General features: G+C 42.8%; 1 protein-coding gene across 4 annotated transcripts in view; it reads right to left on the bottom strand.

The window, feature by feature from the left end:
- MPP7 (MAGUK p55 scaffold protein 7) overlaps window positions 1-26,298 on the bottom strand; it is a 267,602-nt gene that overhangs the window by 166,714 nt on the left and 74,590 nt on the right. For all 4 annotated transcript variants that reach the window (XR_014293831.1, XM_082618226.1, XM_082618227.1 and 1 more), the window contains exon 3: window positions 2,777-2,895. Coding sequence is in view for 3 of the 4 variants with exons in the window: in XM_082618226.1 (XP_082474352.1) it covers window positions 2,777-2,895 (119 nt within the window). In the remaining variant the exon portion in view is untranslated. The remainder of the gene's footprint in view (window positions 1-2,776; window positions 2,896-26,298) is intronic.

Genomic DNA, 26,298 nt, shown 5'->3' on the forward strand with positions numbered 1-26,298 from the left:
AAAAAACACAAGGATAGGAGATAAATTTAGAAATGAGGTTCAGACACAAACTACATGCTTCATGGTTCTGTATATTTGCAAAACATGGATCCAAAATGTGGCTCTATGCTGACTGATGATCTATCAGCTTCACTAGGTCATGTGAAAATGGATATCCTTGTCTTGCCTCACATTATATATGATATTTCCTGGGTCTTCTACCAGTACCATCTTTCTTCTGACCTCACCCTCAGCCTAACCCTTTCTTCGGGATCTCGTGCTCACAGTTTTTATTGTTCAACTTTTCTATTTAGAGTTTTTCTTTAAAAAAAGAAATCCGCAGCTAACACAGTATAGGATCATCACAGCTCTTTTCCAGTGACAATCTCACAACCTCCAGTAACTCCCCCAGAGTGGAGCTCAAAATCCTACGGTGGCACGTGCCATACCTGCCACAGACCCTGACACCAAACCTACCTCTTCTTAAGTATATTTTACATCAGACCAGCAAGTTGTCTGCATTCAAAACTGTGTGCTGATTTAACAATCACTTTCTTTTTTACCTCAAATAAGATGAGAACTGTGAAAATTTGGGGCTAGAATAAAATCAGGTTTTACATTCACCCAGTTCTAACCCATATACCAACAGCGTCAACTGCAGGCAAAAGAGCGTAACATCAGAGCACATTTTGATTCAGTCTAAAAACAACTCTCTTCAAACAAATTCCTTTTGCTCTGCTGAGATTTACGTACAGAAGCCGAAGCCTTCTCTCCTCCACCCTTCAGTAGAGGCACTTGGAAGACAGCTAAGCAGGCTGTCCCGGCTGTTTAAACTACTGTCCCGTGAGACCTACCTCCTGCAGGGCATCCTAGGCTTTCCTACTTGAAAACTAACATAATGGGTCAGTCAGAGGACACCCTGGAGTCCGCAGTGGGGAGTGGGGAGCTGTTAAGAAAGGGAGGACGTACTAGAGTTACAAACTAAAGCTGATTTTAAAAATACACTTTACGGCAACTACTGAAAAACGTTTGGAACAGTACACATGTTTGTTATGCTATTTAAAATACTAGCAATATCAATTCATTTGCTGCACTGTTTTTATAAACCAGATATCGATAACAGTTTGCTTCCTAGCCACTTAATTATGGACACATACTCGGAATAACAACCTATGCTTAAAACTCAACAGCTAGTGTAACGAAGAAATTTTTTACACATTAGTTTTATTCTATTAATAAAAATAACAACCATCTCTGTCAATTCTTTTTGGTCCTTCACATGCTATGATAATTCATTTTTTTCTTAATAATTATATTTGCCTAACTTATATAACTACAAAGAGAACTAAGACCTTCACTATCTTACTTGAAACTCACAAGCAACCTTGTCAATAGGTATTATAATTTCCATTTTATAGGCAAGGAAACTGAGATGGTAGCCACATTATAAATAAATACCAACACACATACATCCATTGTTTGAGGGGCATGTTTGTTTACTGATTAAGGAGTGATGATGCCATCTGAAATGTGTTTTATTCCTTCTCTCAAGAGATCAAATCTATCTAATCAAATCCATAACTATCCAACTTCCAAACATTTAATACAGGAATATTTTCATGACTGCCTCAGTAAGTGATAAACTTCATCAATTATAAGCCCAAAACCATTTCTAACACATCCCAAGAGAGCAACTAAAAGACCTAAAATTATTCAGAATACAAAGATATCTTGGCAATTATAGAAAAACTAAATAAATCAATAAAGCACTCTTTAAATGTATTGCTAGGAGACTGCCACATATCAACACGCTAACTTCTTGAGAACTGCCACTGCTTGAAGCACACAAATTTCAGCAAATTTGACAAGAAAAAAATGCAGTAAGAATTCTCCTGTCCTGTGAAGCAACCATACCTCAGAAGTCACTCATTTCCAAATACTATACATCTGTCAAAAAGCCTCTTATCACAACAGACAACCATAACAGGTTGAGCTGAACGGAGGACAGGATCAGGTACTGTTGAGGCACACGTGTCCGTCTCGTCCAGACTCAAGTAAGACTCTAAATTTCTTTCAGCTTGAGTTAAAAGAGAGAAAATGCAACTCATATTTCCAGAAGCAAGAGTGGCATATTTTCCAGTAAGTTCCTTGTTCTCGTCTTACTATTTTAAGAGTTCTGATCACTCCCAGCATTGCTGTGTGGCAAGATCTGGTTTCTGGTGGCTGATCATTTCCACGGCGTGACGCTTGGCTAAAACGGTCTCCCACACACTGTTTTTTATTCCTATTTAGAGTCCCTGTATTTATATACAAAATTCCACTTCAGTGGCACTGTGCCAGGAGAAGAAACAGCTTTGCTAGAATTTCACTTGACTTTATTAGAGGAAATTATTTTAAATTAATGTAGCTGCTGAATAGCTGTCATCCCGAACCTCAGAAAATATATTCCTTCTAATTTTTGCTACGAACATTTATTTATTTAAGTTAAATTCCAGCTCGTGAATGCTGACCATGAGGAGTCTAACCCTTCCTGCTACTATTTCACATTCCTTTTCTAAACAAGGGCAAGCACGGGCATGCTCCATCAGTATGCACAGCCAGATCACCACCATTAAGTGAAATCATCTATGTATTTTTGGTGGAATCCTTTTAACAACTTCCACGCCTGGCAGTGAAATGGAACAAGGCTGTTTTGTTTTCAGAGGGCAACAATTTGATCTCTCGTTTACTAGATGGCGCTCAAAATATTTTTCCATATGTTTTTCCGCGAAGATCATCTGACAACAGCATGGTTTACCTTGACTAGTGAATGCAGGCTTTTTTCACCAAACACATCCCAGAGGAAGGTCAGGTCTTCCTGGCTGTCCACATGTGGCTGCAGCTGGGCTGGCAGAGCTGCCAGCAGCTCATACAGACCTATAAAATGGAAATAAAACACAAAGCGTCACCGTAGAGTGATCTCATTAATTTCGCTTAAGGTGTGTGAAACTGACAGCTGGAACATGTCGCTTTTACTGGATCTGTATTCTGGGCCATCAAGCAAAACTCTTCTCCAAAGAAGCAAGGGAAGCTTTTGGAGTTTTAAATTCCAAAGATGTATGTATTAACAGGCCTGTTTTTACCTTATGCGGTGGTCATTTTACAGTCCTCCAAGTTTACATAACCCGAGACAGAAAACGTGTACAAGCTTTCAAAAAAAGAAGAAGAAGAAAATGCATACATTCCTTCCCTTAATCGTTATTACATTTCCCTCAATGTTAGCCAAAAAGTGAAGTGAGTCATGAATAGGAAAAACTTCTTTAGAAGAGAAAATTGATAGCGTGGTCCACTAAAATGGTTTTGTGGTTTCCAAAGAGTTCCTAATAATATATAGCTTCAAAAACATTTGCGTTACTGAACGTCCAAAATCAAGTTCCCAAAAGTAAGCCAGAATAAACCATACTTGGTGTGGCATTATTTGTAGTCACGTTTTTTTTTTTTTAAACAGTGACAACAACAAACTGCGTAGCACTTAGGCTAAATGCGACTCTAATTTGGAGGCATGTGATACCCCTGGAAAGAGTCAAGGCAACAGATGCAGGTCGCGCGTGCTCTCACTGGAAGCTTCCTGCAAGCAGACAGTAGCGCAGTGTCCCAGGAGCAGCCTGCACAGACCATCCGTCTCGTCCCGGGGCCGGCAGACTCCTGTCCAAGAAATGCTGCAGCAACGCTTGCCCGGGACTCTTCAGGGAGGTGACCCGGCAGAAGTCAGCATCAACTCAGAGCTCATGTTTCATTTTCCAGCGGGATTCCATGAGGTAAAAAGGACAAACTTCTTTTTATTTCTGTCTGCTGTCGACAAAAACACCGAGACCTCCTGGGGTCTGCAACACATGGGACTGTTGCTATTTCTGGTCTGAACAAGAGCTGCTGTTCATTAGAAAGACAGCTTTACAAGATATTTAACCAGCGAAGACTCATAAATTACGGACTTCTGATGAGCGCGTCTGTTATCTTTCCAAAGCCTTATAATATTCTGATAACCAGTGAGAATTCACAACCACATGCATGGGTACCACTTTGGAAGTCAGATACGAAACTTGAGAGATTCGATTAAATTGAAACATTCCTAGGGCTGTATTTGGCCAAAAAGATCCAAAATACTCCAGGCAGGAAAAAAGAAAAAAAAAAAAACCTTCTCCCAACTGCATTCTTAAGTATTCTTGGTGGTTTACATTTATTCTCATAAAAACCTGGCATCCTGCCTAAACTAGTTCTTATTTACAATTCAGTAAAAATATTTTTATGGTAGCTCAACCTAAGTCAATGTATAATGATACAGGTCTCACTTTATACAAATATATACACACACACACAAATGTAAAGTAATCACAATTGCCAAGATCAGAGATTCAAAACATGAAATTATGTAAAAAGAAGGTAGAATTTCACTATTTTATTATTGATTTCAGGAGTAGTAAAAATGATTCCTTAGTAATATCATTAGAGTTGAATGATACTAATTCAACTATGATATAATTATGTGGTACAGTTCTTGGGGGATTCAATAAGTTTAAATAAGTTAATACACTTGAACAGTCCTGCACGTGGTAAGTACTCAATGTTTCATATGTAACTTGAGTTTCAGCCATTGGGTTATTGATTTCGACTGTTACTCATCATTATCATTACTAAAAATGCAAAAGTTTGGATCAAACAGACAGACCTAGATTCAAACCCCATGTCTATACTTTATGCATTTCACATTACTTATCTGAACCTCGTTTCCCTCACGTGTTGAAAAAGAAATGGTAATGTACACGTGTTAAAACTGCACAGAACTAAATAAATACACACACACACACACACTCACGAGCACATGTGAAACCGAGGACATCTGAAAAACGTCAACCGATGGCATGGATGACGATCTCCCAGTTGTGACACGCTACTACAGTTATGCAAGATGTTACCACGGCGGAACGGGTGAAAGTACACAGGATTTCTTTGTACTATGTCTTACAACGAGTGACTCTGTAATTATCTCGAAATAAAGCTGAAACACAACAGTTGCTGTAAGAATTCAATGGAACAATTCACAGGGCAGGCACCTGATTAAAATAACGATGCTCTTCTTTCCTTAGTGTGTCTCCTTGCAATGAAAATCTCAGTGCATTGCTTCCAAGGGAAAACAACAGCTTAGAGACACCTGCCAACTGGACATAACACCATACTCAGAAATGAAACCACCCGTGTCTTTTACTTTTTGTTCACTTTACCCACATACACCTTAGCTTTTTGTGGGAATAAGCCATGTTGGGTTTAATTTTCAAATAGTAATAATTTCTCTGTTAGTCAGAGCTCAGAAGGCTGAGTTTTCTGTGTTTTTCCTGCTTTGTACGGTCCTCGAGTGGCAGTAACACTTGCTTTTATTCACCTCCCACATCTGGTGCCAGAGGACAAAGTCAGAAGAGACAGGACAAGGCCAATCAGAAATTTAAAAGACGGTTAAAAGAGCTCCTAGGCCGGGGCTGTATGTAGTGTCAACGCAGGCAACGAGGAAACCATCACTTCCACTCAAATCAGCAATCCAGGCCCCAGAAAGCACCTCGGTCCACGTCTAAAACTGGGTCTGTGCTCCTACATGTGCTTTAAAGTCCTATATTCAGTTCCTAGAGTCCCAGTCATGAAGAATACTGTGAAATCCAAATAGTTTTGGTCCTTGAGGTTCAGAGGGCAAGTAAAGAGAGCTGAGACAGCTCGGCATGTCTTTAAAAATTTTACCTAAATCCACTCGTTCCCTGCGCCATGAAACTTATCCTGTGCTCCTCTGTCGTCAGCCCAGCTCATTCTAATAAACGTCTACGGCACCTCTGAACCCAGCGAATCCCTAGCTCTGAAGCTCTAGGACACATCGGACGTGATTCCTGTCTGCAGGTGTCTACAGCGCAGATGACACCACAGGCTATTAGCAAAGTGAGTGCCAGACAGGGTCAGGCTGTGGAGGCAAGGGAAGGGGCCGGTCCCTCCAGGGGAGGGGACAACATCAGGGGACCCTTCAGCAGGAACAATGCCCGAGTCAGGGCTGCAAGGGCTGCAGGCCCAAGACTCAATATGCGTGAGCTCTCAGAGTTGGAGCCCTGGGGACAGCACCAAGCGTCACCCTCTCCCCAGGGATCTTACAGTCTTGGATGACACAGAATGCACCTCATATATGAGCAAACATCAAGCAATCCTATTTGCCCAGGTAAACAGCCAAAACATTTTCTCTTCCAAGTAAAATCAACAGATGTTTAGGCAGCTGATGAAATAAATGATTAATTTTCAGGGATGTTAATAAGATGCTCATGACTGCCTCTAGTATTTAAATTGTAATTTAGTTAGAAACATACACTTTGAATTACCTATTAAGTAAAATACATTAACTCAGATACTTAGTTTTTGCCCCACTTGCACATTTCACGCAACCATTTCATTTAAATTCTTCAGAGTGAAGTTCTTCCTCATCGTGAGATCATTCTCGCTTCTAGGTCAGTTGAGATACAGCACTGTTTGAATATGGGAGATGCCTTCACTGAGAATTTGGGTAAAGCTGATTGGTTTTCCATTTGTTCTGTGGCTCTACATTTTTCATCAACAAAACCACTTACCCACTCTTTAAAATTCTATCAAATGCAAATGTGAGGTTTTTAACCCTTCTCCAAGGAATGATTAAATCTGGTTTAAACCAGATTGTCTCCTTTTTAAAAAAACTATTCTGCCAAGGGAGCTCTCAATAATCCCCCAAATTATGAATTTCGGTTATATGTGAGTAATTTTGGCTTCTCCATTCAACACACATTTTTGTGCACGTGAAGACACAGAGAACGTTCTAAGAGATTTTGTAAGGACTTGAATATATGCCAGCTCTCTCTTCTCTAAGAGATCCTTTTACAGAGGGAAAAAAAACTCACCTTATATTTGGGCACATACGATAAAAGACACTGTCAAGGATGCCTGTGGAGAGAGCTTCCCTGGTGGCGCAGTGGTTGAGAGTCCGCCTGCCGATGCAGGGAACACGGGTTCGTGACCCGGTCCGGGAAGATCCCACATGCTGCGGAGTGGCTGGGCCCGTGAGCCATGGCTGCTGAGCCTGAGCATCCGGAGCCTGTGCTCCACAACGGGAGAGGCCACAACAGTGAGAGGCCCGTGTACCACAAAATAAATAAATAAAAGGATGCCTGTGGATTTCAATAAACTTATTTCATAAAAATATTCCAACAGAAAAAAGCAGTATTTTTAAATTAGTGTATTTTACATACTGAGAGAAAAGAAATCAACAAGAGCAAAACTAAAATAGGTCGAGGGTGACTCGATTAATATGTGCAATAATTATTCTAGCAATTTTAAGAAGAGAGCAATCAATGAAGGTCAGAGAAGCCTCTAATGGAGCTGGCACGATACTGGCTGGGATCTGAAGGGGGGAAAACAGGGCCCAGAAGGGTGATTCTAAACTGGGGGCTAATGAAGGTGTTCACAATAATAGAAGCCAATCGCAGAGAGATGCAAAGATGCTTTTAAGATCTCTGAGTTGGTTCCTGAAGCCTGCTGTCTAGGAGCGAAGTATTGTAATTTCTTCTCCCCTTTCCAGAGGAAGGTTAGATGGCAAATGCTGGCTGGCTGACGCCACGGAGAATAATATCCTAAGGAGAATGCTTTCCGTACAGTATGAACTGCCCACCCTGCGAGCCAGGTCATTAAGTCAGCACACGTGTGGACCACGATCTTAATTTAACGTCAATCACTTACGTACTTGACTGGAGTTCCATGTGCTACAGCTGGCTTCTCTGCAGCCTTGCTGCACTGAAGGGTAAAATACTTGTCATTTTCCTTAAAGATAAAAAAACTACGGTCGTCCCTTGGTATCCGTGGCTCACTGGCCCCAGGACCCGCCTAGGATCCCCAAATCCACAGAAGCTCAAGTCCCACAGCCATCCTCTGTATCTGTGGTTCCACAACAGCAGATTCAACCAAACGCTGACCATGTAGTACTGTATTTACTGAAACCATCTGCAGATTAGTGGACCTGGGCAGTTTAAACCCACGTTGTTCAAGGGCCAAGTGTAAGTGCTTTTTCTCCCTCAAAAAAACCTATGGTCAGAGTATGTTCTTGATGCCTTCTGAGGCAACACAAGTGACAGAGGGTCAGCAGTAGTATTTTACATACAGATATAAATACTTAATACTTTGGTGCTTTAGCAACTTCAAGTAAGTTGTCCTGCAATTTTTTTTTTTTGCAATATCTAGTAAGAGTAGTACTGTAAAGCTACAGTCACACTTCCTATCAGGATCTTGTATGTGAGTAATAGGCAGGCGATTTGATCAAGGACTGTGGAAGGCAGGTAACACAGACCCAACCGTATTGAATAAACAATTCACCCGAAGTCATAATACACTGATCAGAAGATAAAGTGTCATCATCTTGCATTAAAATTTCATGACTTTATAACATTCGTCAATTTACTTAAATATATGATAGCAATTTTAACTGTGGGTAAAGCTTCCTATCATCGTAGTCAGACCCCTAGCGATTTTCACCCTGCCTAATAAAACTAGCTATTGGGGCTTCCCTGGTGGCGCAGGGGTTGAGAGTCCGCCTGCCGATGCAGGGGACGTGGGTTCATGCCCCAGTCCGGGAAGATCCCACATGCCGCGGAGCGGCTGGGCCCGTGAGCCACGGCCGCTGAGCCTGCGCGTCCGGAGCCCGTGCTCCGCAACAGGAGAGGCCACAACAGTGAGAGGCCCGCGTACCGCCAAAAAAAAAAAACCAACTAGCTACTGAATATTAAAAATTGCGTTTATTTCTTTAGCCTCCCCCTTCCTTAATCTATCCTTCCTACCACCAACTCCTAAAGCTTCCTAAAATAATACTTAGTAAAAATTATTACCAGCAGAAATTCCTAGTAGTGTTCACCATACCTAATACTATGGTATAAGCTATGGTGAAGTGCTTTACAGGTTACCTCGTTCACTGCTCTCTATAAGCAGGTCCTATTACTGTCTCCACTTTACAGGAGGAATACCTTTAGCCTAGGAAGTGGCATAGTCAGGACTTAAAATCAACTCTGGCCCATGTCTCCCATATAACCCCATCATTTAAATCTTCTACTCAAAAACCTTCAAGAGCTCCCTCAAGAGAAAAGTTAAATGTCCAACTGGACACTGAAATTACAGATGGATCAAATATTTCAAATATAAACTAGAGGACAATCTCAGAGAATATTTTTATCATCTTAGAGTTAAGTGCTTTTCTCTGCACACAAAGAACCTAGAAACCGCAAAAAGCAATGACTGACAGACTTTGTGACAAAATTTTCATGCATCAAAAAACCCAAAGAAGGGCTTCCCTGGTGGCGCAGTGGTTGAGAGTCTGCCTGCCGATGCAGGGGACACGGGTTCGTGCCCCGGTCCAGGAGGATCCCGTGTGCCGCGGAGCGGCTGGGCCCGTGAGCCATGGCCACTAAGCCTGCGCATCCGGAGCCTGCGCTTTTGCAGCGGGAGAGGCCACAGCAGTGAGAGGCCCGCGTACCGCAAAAAAAAAAAACCTAAAGAAGTTTGCAGAGAAACTGCTAAAAATTATTTGCAACAAACAAGTGATTGGTATTAAGCCTAATAAAAGATCAGTAAACCAAGAGAAAAATGGGCAATGGCACATGAACAGGCATACACGGTGGCAGAAGAAATAGATGATCCCCCCCCAAAAAATCAATACATAAAGCAGTGTTCAATCTAAGAAATAATATAAAATGATTCTTAAGAGCCAAAGCATATCACTTTTCTTTCATCAATTTAGGAGACAATTATGTTTGCAAATACCCAGTCTTAGGAAGGGCATGAGAACAGGCACCCAGCAGCCATTTGGTAGAATACACACTGATCCAGTCAGTTGGCATCCACTGCCCACTGTAAGTTCTCTGGGCCACATGCTGTGCCAGGCGTTCGGCTAGATCAGTGAACCCACAAAGATCCCGACTCCAGGGCGAAGACAAATAATAAACATAAGTCAGTAAATTATACAGCGTGTATAAGACACTGATAGAAAAAGAGAAAATGCAGCAGTGTAAGGCAGACCCAGTGCTGGACCACCACACAGGCCACGACAGGTGAGGTGGCCGGGGAACCCCGAGACAGGAGGATGGCGAGGGAGCTAATGGGCACGCGAGGGACAAGCAATCCAGGCAGAGGGTCGGACGGCACAGAAAGCCCACCTCTGAGTCCGGGGCGCCCGCAGCGTCTGAGGAGGGCAAGGCGCCCAGGCTGACTGGGGCAGAGGGAGGGAGGGATGGTCCAAGGGGAGAAACGAGGACCAGGTCGCACTGGATCCTGTAGGACAAATACTGCAAAGAACTTAACTTTTATCTTATAGGGACAGAGCCACTCCTTTGAAGAAACGAGTAAAGCGATTTGAGTTACATCTTAAAAGCATTGCTCTGGCTGCTGAATTGAGAAGAGAGGGCAGGGGAGCAAGAGCAGAGGCAGAGAACGAGTCAGAGGGTCAGGCAGTGACCCAGGCGACGGAGGACAGCGGCCTGCACCCAGCAGCAGCGGGCGGGAGCTGTGAGGAGCATTCAAACTCTGGAGAGATTCTGAAGGAAGAGCCAGTTATGAATTTCTGTCGGAGTGAATGGGGGGGATGAGGAGAAGAAAAGAAACAAGCATGACCGCAAAATTGAAGCTGCCATCAAGGCAGACGGGGACGTTCGGTTTGGGGCCCGGGGAGCTGAAGATGTGGACGGGACGACCAGGTGGAGATGAGGTGGGCAGCTGGACGGAGAAGCCAGGAGCTCCGCAGAGAGGCTGAGCTGAAGATGCACACTTAGGTGCCCTGGGCACGAGCCTGGGTGAGACCCGGGGACACGCGTGTGCACACAGAAGAAGGAGAGGCTGAGGACCGAGCCCCGGGGTCTCCACGGTGACCAGATACACAGGAGCGCGGGGGCCTGCTGTCCCCAAGGTCTGGTGTGGCGGGGAAGGGTGACGGCTGGGGTGTGAGAGGCCACCGTCAGGGGGGTACACCAAGGCCCGAGAACTGCCCCTCGGATCCAGCCGCGTGGAGGTTACCGACTCTGGCAGCGAGACGGGTGATGACCGCAGAGCATTAACGACATCGAGTGACACGTTGGAAACAGCAAATATCGATGACGCTTAGGAGGAGGGTTGGTACAAAAGAGAATCAATGTCTGTCAGGTGCCAGGGAAGGGAGGGGTAAAGAAGTTGCTTTAAGATGAGAAACACAGCCCGTGCGTGCGCTAAGGGCATCGATCGGCACCCCCGCCTTGAGGAGGTGAGAAGGAACAGCGTCAGGCACACGTGGAGGGACGGCTGCGACGGCTGCACGCACGGTCGTCCGTGGCTCCAGGGAGGACGGCAGAGAAGGCGGGGCGGGGCAGAGGGGCCTCCCACGATCACACTATAAACTAGGAAACCGTGGGGGTGATGGCAGGGAATCCAGTGTCTGCGTTCGGAAGAAAAGGTTGGAAAGAGTCACCTGGGAGGATGGAAACGTGAATGAAGCAGGCGAGTCCTAAGTCGGCACTGCACTGGCAACGCGAGCATTTCAAGCCTCCATGCGCTCCCTTTCGGCCAGCTCCTTCCTTCACTCATCCATTCCATTTCTAGGGAGCCTGCATCCACATCCAACTCCACCAGCGTTTAATCCAGGAAGAGAAACCAGAACGAACAGGAAATAATTACTTTCATTTTCACTATATGTGTGTGTGTGTGTGTATTTCATATTTTATATATATATGTATATATTTCCGCATCGCTTGAGTTTTTACAAACTAGACGTTACTTTCACAATTTCAAAAATTTCACTTCTGGGTACTATTCTGACATAAACCTTTTCCCAGCACGAGGGCTCACAACCTCCCCGATTCCGTTCCAGCCACGGTGGACCGCTATTTGCTATCCCCTGAAAGCATGACTGTTTCCATGCAATCGTACACCAACTCGCTAGATAAGTAACTTCCTGGTGACCACTACTGCTGTCCCAGTCCCCTCCGCCAGGACCCTCGAGATTATCTGGAAGACAAAACAAGCGTGGTTAACAGTCTGACCTCAAACTTTCACGAACAGGTTTGGCATGACACACTTGACGACGTCTCAAGCGCGTGGAGGAAGCTGGGAAACTCCCTCTGCGCTTCAAAATTCCTCTGGATCCTTTCCTGACCCCACTCCACACATACCGAGTGCCACCATGTGCCAGACTGCTTAAAGCTGGGGATACAAGGCTGGGGGAGAGAAAGGAAAGTCATCCCCCAGTGCAGTGTGGGAGACCGTGAGGATAAAGGCAGCGCTGTAACTGAGACCAGTCTGCACGGGAGGGAGGGAGTCGTGGCTGGGGAAAGCGCAGCCGTGGGATGTGAACAGCCTCAGGGAAAGCTTCCCGGGGAAGTGATGCTTGCGCTGAGATGGTCCAAGTACAGCCGCAAGCTGGGAATGACGAAGTGGGGAGCAGAAAGACCCATAGGAAAAAGAAATGCACATACGAAGGCCCAGGGGTAGACGCTTAGACTCCACAGCCGATGACATAAATACAAATCTCAACTCTGCAACTGTTAATTGGTTAACAACTCTGTGCATCCAGTTTTTAAACTGTATAAAGGCATAGTTGGCCTAGCCTTACTAGGATTGTAATAAGGTTTAAACGAGTCATCTGTAAAGCTCAGAATGATGCCTCATTTAACTGTACATCCTATGTATTTAAAATAAAAATAAGTTCCAAATTAAACCTAAAACATATGCGTATGCCGGGGCATCAAGGAGACAGAATAGAAAATGTAAGTTTATGCTGCTGGAGAAAAGCTTTCCAAGATAGGCAATACAGACGGGCAGTGATGGACCCCATGTACTGGGCAAAGTGTGAACTAGCGAGAAGAGAAATGAAGAAAGTGATCACGTACCCCTGACTCAGGTCAGTCTCGGCATCTGCATAGTAGATAAAGAAAAGTGGAAAGAGGGCCTCCCTGGTGGCGCAGTGGTTGAGAGTCCGCCTGCCGATGCGGGGGATACGGGTTCGTGCCCCGGTCTGGGAGGATCCCATATGCCGCGGAGCGGCTGGGCCCGTGAGCCATGGCCGCTGGGCCTGCGCGTCCGGAGCCTGTGCTCCGCAACGGGAGAGGCCACAACAGTGAGAGGCCCGCATACCGCAAAAAAAAAAAAAAAAAAAAAAGAAAAGTGGAAAGAAAGATGACAAATGGTCCCAGCTCTAAAACGGCATTAAAACCTTCAAGATGAACATAATGCAACAAATACTTGCAAGAAGTGGCACTAACTCTAATTCTGGTGATATCAATGTCACGTATTCACTGACAAAGTCCTTACAACACTGGCTTGTGTAAATTGTGTTAATGCACGGTCCTAATTCAAAATCCAAACTGAAGCTCCTAGGAGACAATCATTCGTCATTCACACCAACGTGCTGAACAACCGGACTCATCTTCCAATGCTTCAAGTGACCACAGGAAAGTAACAGTAATCCCTTTACTGAGATAATTCTATACACTCCCCACCCTCTCCAGCCTGCCAGGGTCAGACACAACACGGAAACACTCTGCAGATGAAGAGCTACACCACGCCGCAGTAGCCTTGCGAAAACAAATGACTCAGATCTGACCACAAATGTTCATTCCACTTATTCGATCATTCTGGATCTCTGGGCCGCTGCCTCTTGAAGTGACAATGGAAAACGGTGCATCTCATACAGGATCAGCTTTGTCATAAAATCACTCATATCCTCCTTCTTTTGGCAAAACTAAGCATCAGGGAATCCTGGCTGCATGCAGAGAAAGTGCAAAACCAGCCAGCAGTATAATTCACCTCAAGAGGTAGTAGTTGGTTTTTTTAAAAACAGATCTTGTTTTTGAGCCTTTCAACAATGGGTCTCGCAGCAATTTTCCCAAGAATTCTTGACATAATTAACATCTTCGTAAGAAAAAAGCCAAGAATTCCTGTTTAGAGTTTCAGTGCTGAAACATTTTTGAGAGACTTTTATCTTCCATTTCAAAGCTACACAGTTCTATCGAAATACAAAAGATTCTGGAATTTGAAACTTCACAAGGACATCCTTCACAGAGAATACAACATTCTCAGAAGTCAGAAAAACTGCATCGGTCAAGAACTTATACCAAAAAGTCACAAAAAGACTTTACCACTTGGTACAGATCACTTCACCAAACTGATCTTTATTATAAAAACTTTCTTCTGAATCATTAAAATAGGGTGGTGGACAGGGAACACGAATAATGGATTGAAAGAGAAATCAGGCAACATATTTATGTCCTGCACAGCTGAGAAAAAGTCATAATGCTCTGTAAAAGAGGAAAATGACCAGGGTTGTCACATTTGTCAAACAACAGAGAAGTTTCTTTTTATCAAGGAGACTATAAAGTGTAGACACACCATCTAGACTACATCAAAAGCAATCCAAGGGCAAAGCAAAAAACAGAAGCCTCTAACCTACTCAAGCGAGGGGTTCAGAAAGTCTAAAGAGAAGTGGGCAAGGGACGGGAGCTATGACTGCACTAACTCATCAGATGGAAGATGGTTCATAGCTGCTGGGCAGACTTGAAGCCTAAATGAAACTAAAGTCCCTGGGGGGCCAGATCAACGTGACGAGTAGATAACCACTCAAAGCAGCAGCGATGACTAACCTCACGTCAGTGGGGACAGGACTCCCACAGTCTGACTGCGAAGTGGCCATGGGGCACCTGAGACAGTGATGGAATGGGGAGCATCGCTGGGCAGCGCGAGGCTTGGTTAGAACAGGAAGCATCGTGATTTAGGAGAGGGGGAAGGAGTCTTGGGAGTAAAGGACAGACAGGACACTAAGGCTATTCGCCTGCTGGGAAACCCGTGCCCCCAGCGAGTGACAGGCTGTGGGTGCGAGGCAAAGCCACAGCCCCATCGGCTCCGTGTTTAGGCTGAGCTGATGACAGACAGCAGGTGAGGCAGACACACACCGACCGGACACCGCTAAACTGAGGAGAAGAACATCTCATCTAAGTGAACCAACTACCGAGTTGTACACCTGTAGCAGGGATCACAGAACTCGAAGACGAAGCGTTCTAATCAGAGGTTCTGGACTTCCCTGGTAGTGCAGTGGCTGAGAGTCCGCCTGCCGATGCAGGGGACGCGGGTTCGTGCCCCGGTCTGGGAAGATCCCACGTGCCGCGGAGCGGCTGGGCCCGTGAGCCATGGCCGCTGAGCCTGCGCGTCCGGAGCCTGTGCTCCGCAACGGGAGAGGCCACAACAGTGAGAGGCCCGCATACCGCAAAAAAAAAAAAAAAATAACCAGAGGTTCTGGCTCACGTCTTAGGCAATCACACCCACCTGCTGTAGTGATCAAACCAGCCTCAGCAGTACTACCTTCAAACACAAGGACAATAAAACACCAAGACTCAGGAGTCTAACTCAGAGTAAAAATTTACTAAACAGAGAAAAAGGTTTTGCTGTCCTAAACACACACACACTAAGAAACTTCTACCAGCTTAAACTTGCTGTAAATACCCAGCATGATCCAGGGCTAATTAGAATCTTAAATCCTGATTTGAGAAATGTTTTCACCAAAACCAACAGAGAATTTCGCACATTCCTTCCCTCCTCCTCCACAACAAGTTTGTAGAACTACAGCTATGCCGTAATCTAGGGAGAAGGTATCACTATACATATTGTAGATATTCTGAAAATTCAAGAACGTAGATGACAACGTATGTATCATAGATTTACCTATATATACTGTAAAGAAATCTTTGTTTAGGACAATTTATTTTCTATTGCTATTTTACTGTACTTCGACAAATAGAAATAATTATTAAATCAAAGGAAATTAATGATAAAATGTGACATTTTATCACAAATAAAATTCTCAAAACAATAACATCTAAAAAAAAATACAGAAGCATGAAGAAGTGAAGACATTTTTCCAGTTCTAGCAAAGTGCTTCTATAAAAATATAACATTCTGTACAGGACAGTAGTTCCTAGGAGAATAAATGGCTCAGAATTTGATGACAGTCTTCCCACAGCAAACAATTCACTCTTCTTGCAGATTCCAGATGCTCGGCATTCCTGCCATCAGGATGGAAAAATTTACTGTGAGTCTAGAGAAATTTAATATCACCATTCTTGTCATTTCCCTCATAGCTTCATTATTAGAACAAGTCTGGGGAAGCTATAAACCTATGTTAAATGATAAAAAAGATGTTCTCTGTGTCCAATCATATTAGATGCCATACATGACCAAAATACTGAGAAATCATATAGAAAAAGACTTGGTAAAGAGAAATATATGTATTTGATTTTTTCCTTAGTTTTGATATTTGTGTCCTATACAGTATGGCCAGGCACAGGACTAAAACGTTTTACTATAACCATGGGCTAATAAACACTAAAGAACATATATCGACGCCCAGAACAACACTATAAAACTTTATTATATTAATAAAATGGGATACACCAAGCTTTAAATTTTCCACTTTGTCAAAGGTAAAATAATCAGCACAATTCAGTGCCATTCATAACAGGCTTCAATTTTTCTCCTTTAAACTATGCTTTATTTCCAAAACTACCTATACTACTAAAATATTTTAATTCAACCCTGATACAGGCATTCTCTTTTTTACACTCTCCCTCAACTGCAAATAACTTATTAAAGCATTCGGCAGGCTGAGTTTTTAAATATGCAAAATAATTTTAATAATTATAAAACGGCAGATTGCTTAGTTCCAGCTTACACAATTACAAGCCTACCTCAGAGACACAACGGTTCAGTTCCAGACCACTACAAGACAGCGAATATCGCAATAAACTGAGTCACACGAATTTTTTGGTTTCTCAGTGCATATAAAAATTATGTTTACACTACACTGCGGCCTATTAAGTGTGCAATAGCATTATGTCCAAAAACCTAATGTACATATCTTAATTTAAAAATACTTTACTGCTAAAAAACGCTAACCATCATCTGACAATGCAGGGTTGCCACAAACCTTTAATTTGTAAAAACAGTATCTGCGAAGCGCACTGAAACGAGGTATCGGGTGCCTTAAAGTCTATAAATCAGGGTGAGTTAACAGAGGTAAGCACACACACCTGCACAGAACTCCCGTGTTTAGCTGCCACCTCTCAACCTAGGTCGGGTCCAATTCCTAACTAAGTGCACGCTGGCCGTGGTGGCCTCGCAGACGGTGTCTTCCACACCAGTCAATTTAACAAGACTTTGATTCCAGAAGATGAAGGCATAGCAAAGTGAAAATTACTTGTAAAACTCTTATAAAGTACGGCCGAGAGCTGTCTTCTAGAAAACTGGATACACACTTATACTGTATTTATCCAGTTATAGGGCCTCCTGGCCTGGAACAGTTGGCTACAAAAGCTAAAGCACTGTATTTGTTTTATTGCAGTTAATAGTACAATAGGATTTATTTCCATTTATTTCAATATTTATAATATATTTAAAATTTAGCATAACATATAGTGAGACCAAGCCAAATAGTATACCTGGGTTTTAACTTATACTGCAGGATGGCAACCTAATCTTAACTTAATATTAACTCTAACTTCTGTAGCTACTATTCGGTGTATGAAATGGTAAACAGTGAACACACCAGTAGGTAGCAACATCCATCAGGAGGATAAGGAACTGCAAGAGAAACCAAGCCAGCAGGAGGCAGTTCACTGACTGTACAGAAGGAGAGGGGAGGACTTCTCCCGGGACGACTGTAGTAATCGGCAGAGATAAAGAACGAGACCTAGAGTCTGTCATACAGAGTGAAGTAAGTCAGAAAGAGAAAGACAAATACCGTATGCTAACACATATATATGGAATTTAAGAAAAAAAATGTCATGAAGAACCTAGGGGTAAGACAGGAATAAAGACACAGACCTACTAGAGAATGGACTTGAGGGTATGGGGAGGGGGAAGGGTAAGCTGTGACAAAGCGAAAGAGAGGTATGGACATATATACACTACCAAACGTAAGGTAGATAGCTAGTGGGAAGCAGCCGCATGGCACAGGGAGATCAGCTCGGTGTTTTGTGACCACCTAGAGGGGTGGGATAGGGAGGGTGGGAGGGAGGGAGACGCAAGAGGGAAGAGATATGGGGACATATGTATATGTATAACTGATTCACTTTGGTATAAAGCAGAAACTAACACACCATTGTAAAGCAATTAGACTCCAATAAAGATGTTAAAAAAAAAAAAGAACGACTGCTCAGCACCTCACTTAACACCTCCCTGTTTTACAACGGAAGCAACGCAAAGAACACCTGGCACCTGGGCCACCCTTAGTAGCTACACAGTAGATGCCATCACCTTTTTTATCATTTCCTCTTGGAGGCTTGTTAGTTGAATTTAATAAGCAATTAAGTGAAAGGGAAGCAGAGTTCAAGAGACAGAATCACTTCAATGGCTTTCTTTTCAAGGATTCTCCTGAAATACCCTTCATGACATCCCCAAGGACAATCTGCTCCAAGAAATGCAATAGCCGCGCTCCTAAGAAAACCGGTGTTATCAAAAACATATAAAAACCCTGCTTCCGGGCCTCCCTGGTGGCGCAGCGGTTCAGAGCCCGCCTTGCTGATGCAGGGGACGTGGGTTCGTGCCCCGGTCCGGGAGGATCTCACATGCTGCGGAGTGGCTGGGCCCGTGAGCCATGGCCGCTGAGCCTGCGCGTCCGGAGCCTGTGCTCCGCAACGGGAGAGGCCACAACAGTGAGAGGCCCGTGTACCGCAAAACAAAAAAAACAAAAAAAACCCCCTGCTTCCATGGGGAAAAGATGTGGTAGGTGAGACAGTTTTCAAACAGTGATGACAATGTACTTCCATGCCTGAATCTTATAATAAATGGAATAATGTACAGTGTAACTACATTTTATTTTAAGCCAAAAATAATAAATTGGTGGTTCAAAACTGATAACCACCAACGTAAATGCTTCCCACCCTTCCAGTCTACACAAATCTTCTTTACACTGCTTGAAATTTTGCCTGTAACAGAAATCACAATCATCAGGGATAAACCGCACCCTCAAAACTCCAAGAGTGGCCAGTTTAAAGCTGCTGAAATGTAAGAGAATATCCAGAAAGAGACCTAGTACACGTAAAGCATTTAGTATAAGATAAAGGTAGCATTTCAAACCAGAGAAGTAGTGAGAAATTATTCTACTAAGAGTGCTGCATCCCTGGATTACCTTTTCAGGAAAAAATGAAATCAAATACTAAACTAGATCCCTACATAATGAAGGCAATCCCAAATAACATCTTTGCATCCAAATTGTATCATAAAAATTCAGTCTAAGAAATATCTGCTATCACAAAAATCCTTTCACAATAATTACAAGAGTGATTTTTTTTCACAATCCTCACTTGTCAAGAAGCCTTACAGACTTTAGCTACTGTGTCCCGTACCTTAAGACACGTTCACATGCACTTCTTGGACAGTATTTAAAAATGTAGGAGGTTCAACTGCACTACATCAGAAAGAGAAGTTTAACATTTAATGTGAGTTTTGGCAAATAAAATATTTTTAAAATTGTATTGATGTCAATAGCCTTATAATAGCAGTTCAGTTACATCTTAACAGCATAAAACCATCTTCTTGGTTTTGTTACCAAGGCTGTTGCCCCAGAATCATGCCCCCGTCCCTCCTCAAAGGCAAACCAACTGCTCTTATCTAAGTTTCAGGGGGAAGCTGCGAGAGAAAAACAAGAACTGGCTGGAACCAACCAAACCCAAGATGGCGGAAGATGTGACCTCCTGTAGACTTGGAGCCTCATTACCTGGTCATTGTAATTCATTAGCTAAATGACACAGCCACCAGCCCATGACAGCTGACAGTTGCCATGACAACCAGAAAAGCCCATACGAGGACTGAAAAGGAGAGTTCCCTCAGTTCTGGGTCCAAACCACACCCCTGTCCTCGAATAACTCATGAATATTCCTCCCTCTCTTCCCAATTCCCTCCCTTTCACCTCGACCCTCCTAGGTATGTGGTGTCTCCACCTGAATTGGGTTGAGAAGTTGATTTGCAAACTAGGTTCCCGCTTCTCCATCCTTCGAATAAAGATGGTGCTGTTCCAGTATCAGCACCGGTTTCGTTACTGGCTGCATGAATCCAATTGGAAAAAGAACCTCCCTGGCTGGGATGGGGGTGTGGCCCAGGCTAGGACCCTGACTGGGTCCAGTCAACCAATACAGTAACAGTTTGGTCTCCATTTTTACTATAACTGCTCACTGTGTATCTCTCAAGGTCTCTTGTAAAAGGAAAAAAGATTCACATCTTTTGGATGCCAAGTTCCAAGAGCAATATAAACCCACTAAATAAAGTTCTTACTACCAAAGAGAAAAGAATATTTTGTAATGAACAATTCCACAGCAACAGGGATCTAAAATCTACCAAGATCACCCAAACTGCCAATAACCCCCTTTTAAAACTAAACCCTAAGATCGTATTAAGAATTTTTTTAAAAGGCAAAATCTCTTTTGTGATAAGGAAGAACATTGCAAAATAAAGCCTAGTGATTTGGCTAATTTTAGTTAGCATGTATACACACAAGCACATATGGAATTTGGGTTATAAAAACAGACTCTTGATATAACAATTCTCATTTATTTCATAGGAAGAACACCCAAAAATGCCCCCTTTAATTTAAATGTCACTTAGCACAGCATGTTCCACCAATCAAGAGATTGCCAGGGGGCAAAGAAGGGACTTTTCCAAATTTGGAACTGGGCTTCAAGCCTCTGAGGAAACAGTGCAAGAGAGCAGATTCTTTTTTATTAGTTACTGAGATAAAATTGACATACAACATATATAACATGGCATTCGTTTTATGTGTACAACATAATGAAAGAGTAGATCAATTCTTTTTTTTTTTTTTTTTTTTGCTGTACGCGGGCCTCTCACTGTTGTGGCCTCTCCCGTTGCGGAGCACAGGCTCCGGACGCACAGGCTCAGCGGCCATGGCTCACGGGCCCAGCCACTCCGCGGCATGTGGGATCTTCCCGGACCGGGGCACGAACCCGTATCCCCTGCATCGGCAGGCGGACTCTCAACCACTGCGCCACCAGGGAGGCCCTAGATCAATTCTTGATTCTTAAGTCGCCACCTGCTGACAATTACAGGGTCCAATGGTCCCTTACACGGTCAACAGGCACTTGTTCCCACTGGGAATTTAGCACTGTCCAAGGGGAAAAAAATCAAAATTCTGTTGACCTATGTTCAAATTTGCAACAAGGTGACGATTTTTGCAGAAATCTAGTGCTGTCGCTGTTACCTGGGCCACACAGGTGCTGCAGCAGTTATGCCTGTCAGAACCCTTGTTCCTTCTCATCAACTTTCATGGCATCTCCTTATTGCCATCTGTGTTTGGAAAATTATACAACTATAACTATATCAAGTCATTTGTTCAAATTCGCTGACAGAAGCATAAAACAGTGACAGAAAACAGTAATACAAACACAGAGGTTCCCAATCTTCTGAGCATGATCTGAGTACCAAACATTACAAGGCTACAAAGGCAAGTGAACATGACGATATTCACTAATAAACTGACAACGCACAACATTAGCCCTCATTCAATATCCCTTCCTATCAAACACACGCCCGCTACACTAATGTCACTGGGTTTTATCTTGGATACCATAAACATCACTGCAAAGCTATAGGATTTCACAGGGCTGACAAAGGTAAAGGTGAAAACGTGCTTCAAACACCAGAAACGATGGTGATGAATGAGTTTCCGAAAGAGGTCTGTCTACCAGTTACCGACCAAGGAGGAAAAAACTAACAGGCCTGACACTGCATTGCACCTCAAGAGGGAACAATCTGAATACCAAACTTTAAAAAAAAAAAAAAAAAACTTCAGTAGAAACGGAAGACTCCAAATATTTTTGTTAAAGTGCACTTTTTATTATCCTGCTGGAAAAGTTAAACAGTGTTGTTATAAAATGTTGTCAGCCATTTTATGGCAACAAAGAAAATTTCAGCAGGCTCCATTCTTCGTTCATGCTAAGACTAGCACAGAGTTGCAATTATACCCTAAAGTGTTGTTAATTAAAATGTGGTCACAATGGGGCTCACGCCCATGAGATCTACCAGGCTGTGGGAAGCTGAGAAACAGTCCTTAAAGGGCCCCTACACAGACTCACCCACCACGGGGCCCAGTGCAGAAGCAGCCCTTTGAAAAATCACCCAGACTTTAAGTGAAAAAGGCTCATTTGCTAACTTTAAAGTGTTGGTCTGGGTGGCAGGGGCCGACTCGAATTCTCTGCAAGGACAGTGGCTGGTGGGGAGCCATATCCCTGCTCTCCTTCTTCCCTGTGTGGATGGAGAATGTCACCTGCCATGTCAGTAAACAAAGGATGCTGTGGCCATCAAGCCCTCAGCCACTGCAGCCGCCCTGACCGTGCACCCTGAGGGGATTCAGGATGGAGAAAAGCAGGATCCTGGCCCTAGACAGTTAAAGTGCACATCAACGGAATGGCTGCAATGAGCCCAGACTCTTACATCCTCCCGTACATAGAAAAGTGCTAAATTCCTTAACTTGAGGTGTCTGCTTTTCTTTAATTAACAGTAATCTTTTGAAGTTTTGACAACCTGGTCTTTGTTGCAGAAACTCCTACAGATCCTGGCTCCCCCTCACCTCTTCAGAGCAGTTCCTCAGCTATCTGAGAGGTTGCCTCCTGGGCTTAAGTCCTCAGAAAGTTTGCCAAATAAAACATAATTCTCAACTTTTAGGTTGTGCATTTTTTTCAGTTGACAATTGCTAAAGCCAGCAAGTGCTGCTTTTTTTTCCTTTTTTTCTGGTGGGTGTCATCTTCCACACTCTCCCTCTGCCTTGCTAAAACCAGTGGACGCCCTCTATTTTTTTCTCTTTACTTCTTTTTTCCTTTTTTCGGCAGATGCCAACTTTGTCCACCTCCTCTGCCTCGCTCCAGGCAGCGTGTGACATCTTCACGCTCTCCCTCTGCGCTGCGCCAGAGTGCCAGCATCCCCCTGAGGGAAGCTTCTACGTACACCTGGTGACCCAGTTTTTGTGCCTGGCTCTAGAGGCCAGGGGAGCTTCCATTCCTGGGTCCCATGACGTAACAGTCATAGAGTTCTTGGCCAACTCCCGCCCCAAGGGCACTGCACGGCCAGCACACTGAAAACACACTCCTTGCCCTTCTGGGAACGAGGCCAACCTGCATGTTCTGAAGCTTCAGCCTTGGGCGCAGGCTTCAGGTGTGTCACACATCTAGAGGCAATGGAGGTGTAGGCCAGACACAGACATCTGTTTGTTTTCCCTCTGCCTCACTACAGCTCACCAGTAACTCCCAGAAAGGAGCTTATACACTCATCTGGAGCCCTGACTTTTTGGCTGCCACCCAGAGGACTCCTCCAGATCCTCTGGTCTGTGGACAGCAGGGCTTACACTCACAAGACTAGATATGTATTTGCCTTCTTTAAAAGCTGCTGCTTGAGGGTCTGGCTTCCAATCAGCCTGAATCTAGGTGCTGAGATCCTCTCCTTTGGGACAATGACTGGTCTTAGCACACCCTCAACTACTGGGAGCCACTAAAAATAAAATAGGATGGCTGGAAAATCACAAAGGTTTGAGAGACAACAGTTAGGGCAGGGTTGAAAAATAAGGTTCATCTCCTACAGAAGGCCAACCCTTCACGACTTGGAAAGGCAGCTATTTCATCTAATACACAGAAACCAACACAGAGTCAAGCACATGAAGATACAGAGGAATACATCCCAAAGGAAAGAACAAGGGAAAACCTAAGGAAAGAACCTTAAGGAACAGTGGTATGTAATGTACCTCATAAAGGGGAAAACGTAGTGGTGATAAAGGTGCTCACTTGACTCAGGAAGAGAACTGATGAACACAGTGAGAACTGCAACAAAGAAATAGAAAATACAAAAAAATACCATAGAGAAGTAACAGAGCTGAAGGATAAAATAACTGAACTAAAAACGACACTAGAGGGATTCAACAGCAGACTACACGAACCAGAAAAAAAAAGGATCAGTGAACTCAAAGACAGAGAAGAGGAACTCAAAGAAGAAGAAAATCAAAAAAAGAAGAAAAAAAGTAAAGACAGCTCAGTAACTTATGGGACAACATCAAGCAGACTAACATTCACAATATAGGGATCCCAGAAGAAGAGAGAGAGAAATGGCAGAAAAGTTACTTGAAGAAATACTGACTGAAAACTTCCCTAACCTGGGGAAGGAAACAACACCCAGGTCCAGGAAGCCCAGAGAAGTCCAAATAAGGTGAACCCAAAGAGAACCACACCAAGACACATTACAATTAAAACATCAAAAGTTAAAGACAAGGAGAGACTCTGAAAAGCAGCAAGAGAAAAACAACTTCTTTCATAAAAGAGAACCCCCATAATACTATAAGCAGGTTTTTCAGCAGAAACTTTGCAGGCCAGAGGGAGTGGCACGATATATTCAAAGCTCTAAAAGAATAAACCTTCCAACCATGAATATTCTACCAGGCAAAGTTACCATTCAGAAATGAAGTAGAGGTAAAGAGTTTTCCAGACAAGCAAGAGAAGTAGTTCATCACCACTAAACGGGCCTTAAAAGAAATGTTAAAGGGACTTCTTTAAGCTGAAAAGAAATGATGCTCCTTAGTAAAAGGAAAATATATAAAAGTAGCAATCTCACTGGTAAAGGTAAATACATAGAAAAGGTAGTGGATTAATCACTTATAAAGCCAGTGTGAAGTTTAAAAGACAAAAGCAGTAAACATAACTGTAACCACAATAACTAGTTAAGGGATACACAAGATAAGAAGATATAAAATGTAACACCAAAAACATAAGAGTGGTAGAGGAAGTAAAAATGTAGAGCCTTAGAATGCATTCAAACGTAACTTGCTATTAACTTAAAATACTGTCATAAATGTAAGTTGTTATAGGTAAGCCTCACAGTTATCACAAAGGAAAAAAATTATAGGAGATACACAAAAGACAGTGAGAAAGGAATCTAAACATACCACTAAAGATAGTTATAAAACCTCAAAAGAAGAGAGCAAGAGAAGAAGAAAGGAAGAGAGGAACTACAAAACAGCCCTAAAAACAATTAACAAAATGGCAGTAAGTACATTTATACCAATAACTACTTTGAATATACATAGACTAAATTATCCAATCAAAAAACACAGACTGCCTGAATGGATAAAAATACAAGACCTATCAATAGCTATTTGCTACCTACAAGAGACTCACTTCATACATAAGGACACACCCAAACTGAAAGTGAACGGATGGAAAAGATATCCCATACACATGGAAACCAAAAAAGAAATCTGGGGTAGCTACACTTACATCAGGCAAAATAGACCTTAAAACAAAGACTGTAATAAGAGACAAAAAAGGTCATTATATAATGATAAAGGTGTCAATCCAACAAGAGGACATAACATTTGTAAATATTTATGCACCCAATATAGGAGAAAGCAAATATTAACAGACCTAAAGGAGAAAACAGACAGCAACACAATAATAGTAGGGGACTTTAATACCCCACTTACATCAGTGAATAGCTCATCCAAACAGAAAACCAATAAATAAGGAAACACTGGCCTTCAGTGACACACTGGAGCAGAAGAACTTAACAGATATATACAGAACATGCCATCCAAACCAAACCAAACCAAGTATACACATTCTTCTCAAGTGCAAACAGAACACTTCCCAGAAGTATATGTTAAGTCACAGATAAGTCTTAGCAAATTTAAGAAGACGGAAATCATATCAAGCACCTTTTCTGACTGCAGTAGTATGCAACTAGAAATCAATTAACTAGAGAAAAACCTGGAAAATTCACAAATATGTGGAGATTAAATATGTTACTGAACAACTAATGGGTCAATGAAGAAATCAACAGAGAAGTCAAAAAACAAATGAAAATACAACATACCAAAACTTAGGTAATGTAGCAAAAGCATTTCTAAGAGGGAATTTCATAGATATAAATGCCTAAAACTCAAGAAACAAGAAAAATCTCAGATAAACAAACTTTATAACTCAAGGACTAGAAAAAGAACAAAGCCCAGAGTTAGTAGAAGGAAGGAAATTTTGAAAAGATTACAGCAGAAGTAAATGAATTAGAGACTTAAAGACAAGAGAAAAAAAAATCAATAAAACCAAGAGCTGGTTCTTTGAAAAGATAAAACTGAAAAACTCACCAAGAAAAGAAAAGGAGAGGACTCAAATAAATCAAGAATGAAAGAGGAGCTGTTAGAACTGATACTACAAAAACAAAAGGATCATTAAAAGACTGCTTCAAACAACA

The sequence above is a fragment of the Mesoplodon mirus genome, assembly GCF_964341445.2.
Source record: "Mesoplodon mirus genome assembly, chromosome: 4".
Classification (NCBI taxonomy): domain Eukaryota; kingdom Metazoa; phylum Chordata; class Mammalia; order Artiodactyla; family Ziphiidae; genus Mesoplodon; species Mesoplodon mirus.